The 8,233-nt window shown below is 33.2% G+C and overlaps 1 protein-coding gene across 4 annotated transcripts in view; it reads right to left on the bottom strand.

The window, feature by feature from the left end:
* COP1 (COP1 E3 ubiquitin ligase) overlaps nt 1–8,233 on the bottom strand; it is a 263,415-nt gene that overhangs the window by 52,903 nt on the left and 202,279 nt on the right. For all 4 annotated transcript variants that reach the window (XM_054475121.2, XM_054475142.2, XM_054475131.2 and 1 more), the window contains 3 exons: nt 2,491–2,608; nt 1,423–1,547; nt 89–249 (listed from right to left, as the gene is read on the bottom strand). In XM_054475121.2, coding sequence (XP_054331096.1) covers nt 89–249; nt 1,423–1,547; nt 2,491–2,608 — 404 coding nt within the window. The remainder of the gene's footprint in view (nt 1–88; nt 250–1,422; nt 1,548–2,490; nt 2,609–8,233) is intronic.

Here is an 8,233-nt window from a genome sequence, read left to right as displayed (position 1 = left end):
AATTTATATTTTAAAATTAATCAAACCCTGTGTATCCATAATGCATAATATGAGATCCCAAGGTGAAAAAACTGATATGAAAACTTACCCCATCTGGTAGTGCCCTCCAGCACACAGCACTAACAAATTCATTTGTATCATCTTCTTTCCGGTCTTTGTCCAGAACACTTTTGACTGTATCAAACTTAAAAGTTAGCAAAGTCTTAGAAAGTCCTTTATAGTACAGGTAGAGAGAGTTATTCTCACTTCCTGAAAACAAATAATAATAATAGTATTTTAGAATAGGAAAACTTGGAATTAGGACATCACATTCTAATAGTAATTATCACCCAAAGTTACAGTTCAAAGATCTTTTATGGTCAAATTTTAAAGGCTAGATCACCGGCCTAATTAGAAATCATGTAAGAAAAGGATTCTTGGACAAAAGCTATACTTTACTAATCTAAAGAAACAATCAATGTTAAATGATACAACAATATTGATAATTCTAAGGCTAAAATTATCCTATAAAATCATTTATATAGGTTGATGCAAAAGTAATTGTCGGTTTTGTCATTACTTTTAATTACTTTTGCACCAACCTAATAAGTCTATAGTAGAACCAGAAATATATTACAAGAATCTTAAATTACATTTAGAAAGATTTCCATTTAGAGAGGTAAAAGAAAGTGGCAACACTTACATGGGCAGATTTTCATAGCCTACATAATTTATTTCCATTTCTCAGTATAGGAATTATTCTATTAATGGTCTATGGACTGTATTTTTGAGCCATCTATTAAAGATAGAATAATTGTTCCAGATATTTGCTTTGGCAGTCTCATACATATGTGGAGAAAGTCAACTTTGCTGAACAAAGGCCAAGTCATTTAAAAGTATGATCAAAGCTCATCTATTCAGGCATTAGATATATCAGAGCATTTGAATAATATCAAATTTGATTTTTTCTTATTTAAATTTGTATAAATTATCAACAATAAAAGCCACAGAATAACAGATCAATGCTATGCAAACAGATTACTTCATGAAGAGAACAGCAGATAAGGGAAAATGAATATCAAGCTTAAGAAGACACATAATGTCTCCAAAATTGGAAATATTACTAACAGAACTTGACCTTTTCTGCCTTCTACACAATATCTAAAGAATTATGTTATAATGGAGAACAACTACAAAACAGTTAAAAATCAGGTGTTCAGGTATTTGAGGTGCTCAGGGTTTGTACACAATAAAAAAGGGAAGGGCTAATGCTCTTCTAGTACAACACAAGGAAAATCAGTAGTGCTGGGGCATCATGTCTATTATACTATCTTCTGAGTGCACAGACCATTTCCTGACTTAGTATTTATTCTATTTCCACTGAGTTCAATTTCAATAACAAATACCTGTTAAAAAGTTCCTGGAAACGATGGTTTCACTTACCGCAAGCTATATAATCTCCATTGGAAGCCAGGCCTACAAAGTTTTTTTCATTGATATGACCCTTGAAGGAACGTAGGCAGTATGGTTTCCCTACATTCCACAGTTTTAGCTGACTGTCTGTTGAGCTAAGGAAAAGTACAAAGAGTAAGAACTTACTTAAAATTTCTTGGCACGAAACTCATCACTACTAATTAGAGGCAATGCAGTTTGCTGGTTAAGAATGCAGCCTCTGGAGCCAGACTGAGTTAAAATGTTCATCTGTCAGCCAGGCGTGGTGGCTCACACTTGTATTCCAAGCAATTTGGTAGGCCGAGGCAGGTGGACCACCTGAGGTCTGGAGTTCGAGACCAGCCTGGCCAACATGGCAAAACCCCGTCTCTACTAAAAATACAAAAATTAGCCAGGCATGGTAGCACGTGCCTGTAGTCCCAGCTACTTGGGAGGCTGAGGCAGGAGAATCACTTGAACCTGGGAGGCAGATGCTGCAGTGAACGGAGATCACGCCACTGCACTCCAGCCTGGGTGACAGAGCGAGACTCTGTGCCAAAAAAAAAAAGTTTTCAACATATTTAAAGTCACCATGAAATCACAGAGAAATGAACATGTCAGTGTAAAAGCCAACCAAGTAATATTTAAAACCAAAAATAATTCTACTACCATACTGCAAGTAGATAAAATATACAGTAACACATTAGTTGACTTTAATAAATAAAATACTTCTCATTCTATTGCATCAACTATGTTGTTTATCTCTTCTTTAGAAGCAATAGCTAAAATCCAATCTGAAGTTCAAATGCAATTAAACATAGGAGGATGAGGTAAGGCGGGAGGGTATATAAAAAACTAGTATCTTCAGGATTTTACCCAAAATTTACATATAAAAGTGCACAATACAGACGAGAATCCACACTACTTTAATTGGACAAGATTAAAAAAAAATCTACTATTTAAGAAAAAGTACATATACTCCAATATTATAGTTTACATACACCCTCAGTGACATTACAAACTGGTAGGTAAGTACAGAGCTCTGTATTAAGCTCAACCTCTGAGGAGAGTAATACTCACGCAGAGACAATTTCCTCACCACTCACAAACTTTGCGTAAGAGACTGCTTTACGGTGTCCTTTGAATACCATGATTGGCTGTTTAGTGTTACGAAGATCATAGTAGTGGACACAGTGATCTACAACAAAACAAAACTAGATAAATGTAGTAAATGCAGAAATGGAAAGCAAAGTTAATTTTAACTGGTTTTCGGTTTTTTCATTAAAAGTTTCATATATAATGTCTAATCTCTAACAGCCAGAAAACAAAGGAAAAGGAATCCTTTTCAAAAATAAGATTAGCTCTAGAAAGAGAGTATTAAGGGGTCAAAATAACTGGAAACTTAAAAATCAATCTTTATGTTTTAATGATGTCATTAAAAAATATTAATATAAACATTATGGGACATCTGGATAAACATAATGCTACATAATCTTATTTCCCACATTTGTTTTAAAAAAACCATTATTTAGATATATTTTGTATATAATAAAATATACATGCTAAAAATATTGTATGCAATTCAAAGATCTTTACTAAATTTAACCAGCAGTTCAACCATTACCATAAATCGGTTTTAGAGTATTTCTGCACTCCGATAAGATCACTCATTTGGCATCCACCATCACAGGCAATCTCTATTCCTGTCTGTCTCTATCACTAATTTCTACTCTAATCTTTATTATTTCCTTCCTTCTGCTTGTCTTCAGTTAGCTTTGTTATTCTTTTTAAAGACAGACACTTAAGGATACACAATTCTCTATAAACATTGCTTTGGCTGATACCACAAATTGTGATACGATGTGTTTCCGTTTTCATTCAGTTTAAAATCCTTTTACATTTCCTTTGTTATTTCTTCTTTAACTAATGGGTTATTTAGTAATGTGTCTTGTAATTTCCAAATACTTGCAGATATCTCAAAGTAACTACTGTTGATTTTTAATTTAATTCCATTGTGGTCAGAAAACTGTTTTGTATGTCTTCAATCATTTTAAATTTATTGACAGAAAACTGTTTTGTATGTTTTCAATCATTTTAAATTTATTGACTTTTTTTCAGTCTTAAGTATGGTCTCCCCTGGAGACTGTTTTAACACCTGCTTGAGAAGAATGTGCATTCTTCTACTGTTGGCTGAAGTGATCTTTGGATGTCTGTTATGTCAGATTCACAATGTTATTCAAGTGTTCTAAAACTTTGCCAATTTTCTGTCCAGTTTTTCTATGAAATATCAAAAGTGGAGTATTTTTCAACAACTTCAGTCAAATTACCTGTTTTTCCCTTAAATACCGCAGATTTTCTTTTCATATATCTACAAAAAGTTTGTTTTGAGGTGTGTTGATAATTGATGTATCTTTTCACTATTGATTCTTTTACCATTATAAAATGTCTTTGTTTCTAGTACCGATTTCTACTCTAAGTGTATTCTGTTTGACCTAAATATAGCCATTCTACCATTTTTGTTGACTACTACTTACATGGTATATCTTTTTCCATCCTGTTACTTTAACCTATTTGTGTCTATGAATCTAAAGTCTATCTCCTGTAGACAGCATAAAGTTGGATTCTAATTTGTTTTTTGTAAACCCATTCTGCTAATCCCTGAATGTTACAACGTTCAACATACTTACATTTAATATAATTATTAATAGGTTGCACATCTGAAATCAAAAAACCCCAAATCCTTGCTTTTGGAGTGCCAACATTTCAATCAAAGCTCCAAATGCTTCTTCATTGGAGCATTTCAGATTTTGGATTTGAGATGCTGAACAGTAAGTACAATAATACATACTTAACAATGGAGATACATTCTGAGAAATGTATCATTCAGCAATTTCGTCATTGTGTGAGCATACAGTGTATTTTCACAAACCTAGATGGTATAGACTACTACACACTTAGGTTATATGGAATAGCCTATTGCGCTCCTAGGCTACAAGCCTATGTATCACGTTACTGTACTGAATGCTGTAGGAAACTGTAACAATGGTAAATATTTATGTATCTAAATATAGAAAAGCTACAGTAAAAATAAGATATAAAAGGTAAAAAATGGTACACACTCATACAGGGGACTTAGCATGAATGGAGTTTGCAGGACTGAAAATTGTTTTGGGTGAGTTAGTGAGTGGTAAATGAACATGAAGGCCTAAGACGTTAACAGTATACCTAGGCTACACTAAATTTACTGTAAAAAAGTGTTCTTCCTTCAGTAATAAATTAACCTTACCTTATTGTAATTTTTTAACTTTATAAACTTAAAAATTTTTTAAAGCTTTCTGACTCTTGTAATAACGCTTAGCTTAAAACACATACATTGTACAGCTGTACAAAAGTATTTCCTTTTTACATACCCTTATAAGTTAAAAAATTAAAATAGGAAAAAGCTTTTTAAACTTTTTTGTTAAAAACTAAGAAAATTAGCCTAGGTCTACACAGGGTCAGGATAATCAATATCACTGTTTTCACCTCCACATTTTGTCCCCTTGAAAAGTCTTCAAGGGTAACGATATGCAAAGAGTTGTCATCTTCTCTGATAACAGTGCCTTTTTCTGGAATGTCTCCTGAAGGGCCTGCCTGAGGCTGTTGTATAATAACTTAAAAAAACAAGTGTAAGAAGTACAGTCTATAATAATGGTAAAAAGTAAATAATAAACAAGTATATAGTTATTTATTATCTTTATCAAGTATTGTGTAGTATACGTAATTGTATGTGCTAGACTTTTTGAACATTTTTTAATATTTTGAGTATATAGTTGGTATATACACTTACATGGAACATCAGATGTTTTGATACAGGCATGCAATGCATAATAATCACATCATGGAGAATGGCGTATCTACCTCAAGCATTTATCCTTTGTGTTACCATCTAATTATACACTTTCAGTTATTTTAAAACGTACAATTAATTATTGACTACAGTCACCTCGTTATGCTACCAAATACTAGGTCTTACTCATTCTGTGTATTTTTTGTAGCCATTAACCACCTCTACTTCCCCCAACAGCCCAACTACCCTTCCCAGACTCTGGTAACCATCCTTCTACTCTCTATGTCCATGAGTTCATTTTTAGATCCCACAAACAAGTGAGAATCCGTGATATTTGTCTTTCTATGCCAGGGCTTATTTCACTTTACATAATGATCTCCAGTTCCATCCATGTTGTTGTAAATGACAGAATCTCATTCTTTTTTTTTAATGGCTGATTAGTACTCCATTGTGTATATGTACCACATTTCCCTTATTCATTCATCTGTTGATGGATACAAAGTTTGCTTCTAAATCTTGGCTACTGCGAACAGTGCTGCAAAAAACATGAGAATGCAGATAGCTCTTTCATACAGAAGTTGCCTTTCTGTTGGGTATATACCCAGCAGTGGGACTGCTGGGTAATATGGTAGCTCTAGTTTTAATTTTTTAGGAATCTCCAAACCATTCTTCATAGTGGTTGTACCAATTTACATTCCCACCAACACTGTACAAGGGTTCCCTTTTCTCCACATCCTCACCAGCGTTTGTTTACTGCCTAACTTTTGGATAAAAGTCATTTTAACTGGGGTGAGATAATATCTCATTGTAGCCATGATTTGCATTTGTGATGATCAATGATGTTGAGCACTTTTACATATACCAGTTTGCCATTTATATGTCTTCTTTTGAGAAATGTCTATTCAAATCTTTTATCCATTTTTAAATGGATTATTAGATTTTTTTTTTCCTGCAGAATTGTCTAAGCTCCTTATATATTCTGGTTATTAATCACTTGTCAGATGAGTAGTTTGCAAATATTTTCTCCCATTCTGTGGGTTGTCTGCACTTTGTTGACTGTTTCCTTTGCTGTGCAGAAGCTTTTTACTTGATATGATCCCATTTGACCATTTTTGCTTTGGCTGCTTGTGGGATATTACTAAAGAAATTTTTGCTTAGACCAAAGTATTGGAGATTTCCCCCAGTGTTTTCTTGTAGTAGTTTTGTAGTTTGAAGTCTTAGATTTGTCTTTAATTCATTGTGACTTGATTTTCATATATGGTGACAGACAGAGGTCTAGTTCCATTCTTCTGCAAATGGATATCCAGTTTTCCCATTGGCATTTATTGAAAAGACTGTCTTTTCTCCAGTGTATGTTCTTGGGAACTTTGTCAAAAATGAGTTCACTGTAGGTGTGCTATACTTTTATTTAACTGGTAGTATAGAATTGTTTACACTAGTATCACTGCAAACATGTGAGTAATGTCTGCACTATGAAGTTATAATGGCTATGACAACATTAGAAGTTTAAAATTTTTTACCTCCATTTTAATCTTATGGGACCACTGTCATATATGTGGTCTCTCACTGATTGAAATGTCATTATACACTGCATGACTCTACAACGTAAATATTCAAAAAAAAAATGAAATCCAAAACACGTCTGGTCCTCAGCATTTTGGAAAAAGGGTTCTCAACCTGTATATGGTAGAACTTTTACATGCAATGTTGCTATTTTTTTTTTGTTATGTCATTTGCTCTTTTATGCCTCCATTATTACCTTACTTTGTGTTATACAGATATTTTCTAGTGTATCATTTTAGTTTTAGTATATTGTAAAAGTTATTTTTCAGAGTGGTTTTTCTGGGGATTATAATTGGCATGTTAAATTAAAATAACCTAGTTCAGATGATCACTAATTTAATTTCAATACTATGTCAAAATTCTGCTGCAATATATAGCTCCATCTCCTTTCCTCCCCATCCTTTGAAACATTGTGGCCATACATATTACACCTTTCTAGGTTATATGTTCATCAACAGTTTTAGAATTACTATTTTAGTCAATTGTCTTTCAAACCCTTTCCAGTTTAGAAAAAAGAAAGTGCAGCTCGCTGCCAAAGCGCATTTAATTTTACATGAACACTCTTCAAGGCTACTGCAAATCTGACTGATTTTCAGTGTGAAAATAAAATATAAAACTCTTCTTGGGAGTTATTTCTAAAGAGAATTAACATCAGAATTGTCTGAATCATCAGAAACATCTATTTCAAAAAAACTGGATTCATCAAATGAACCTCTAGCCAGCAAGTATTTGAGTACAATGTTAACATCATGCATAAGAATGCTATGTTTTCTAAGGATTTGACATTTTCAGCTATTGAGTATAGTAATTCTGTCAAATTTTCTCGATTTTCATTTCCGTAAATGGAAATACCACTACTAAAAACAGAATGCTATGGATAGAATGATGTCTTTTGTTTCCAAAGTTGATATACTAGAGTGATGTAAAAATAATAATAAAAGCGAGATATTTCATGGCAAAGTTATCTCAGGGTAAACAACTGCAGCCGCAAGTGCCGCCAGCAAGTATTCTCAGGACAAATGAGTAAAGCGTTAAATCAGAATAAAAATTCTTTACAAAAAAATTCATCTAAACTATCTTTTTATATACCAATATGATTATCTTAACCAGTTCTCTTTAGTACTTTGTGGACTTACATTACAGTCTAGTATCCCTTTATTTCAGCCTGCAGAACTCTCCCTGGTATTTCTTATAGGGTAGGTCTCCTGACAAAGAACTCACTCAGTTTATCTGGGAATATCTTAATTTCACCTTCATTTTTGATGAATAGTTTTGCTGAATATAAAATTCTTTATTGACAATCTTTTCCTTTCAATACTTTAAACATATCCTACTGCCTGCTGGCAGTCACGATTTCTGATGAGAAGTCATCAGAAATGTTAACGTTAATCTTAATGAGGATCCCTGGTACTTGCTGAGCGACTTTTTGAT

Source organism: Pongo pygmaeus, chromosome 1, assembly GCF_028885625.2.
Source record: "Pongo pygmaeus isolate AG05252 chromosome 1, NHGRI_mPonPyg2-v2.0_pri, whole genome shotgun sequence".
Classification (NCBI taxonomy): Eukaryota; Metazoa; Chordata; class Mammalia; order Primates; family Hominidae; genus Pongo; species Pongo pygmaeus.
The sequence above is the reverse complement of the archived record's forward strand: the minus strand, read 5'-3'. Positions and strand labels throughout refer to the sequence as shown.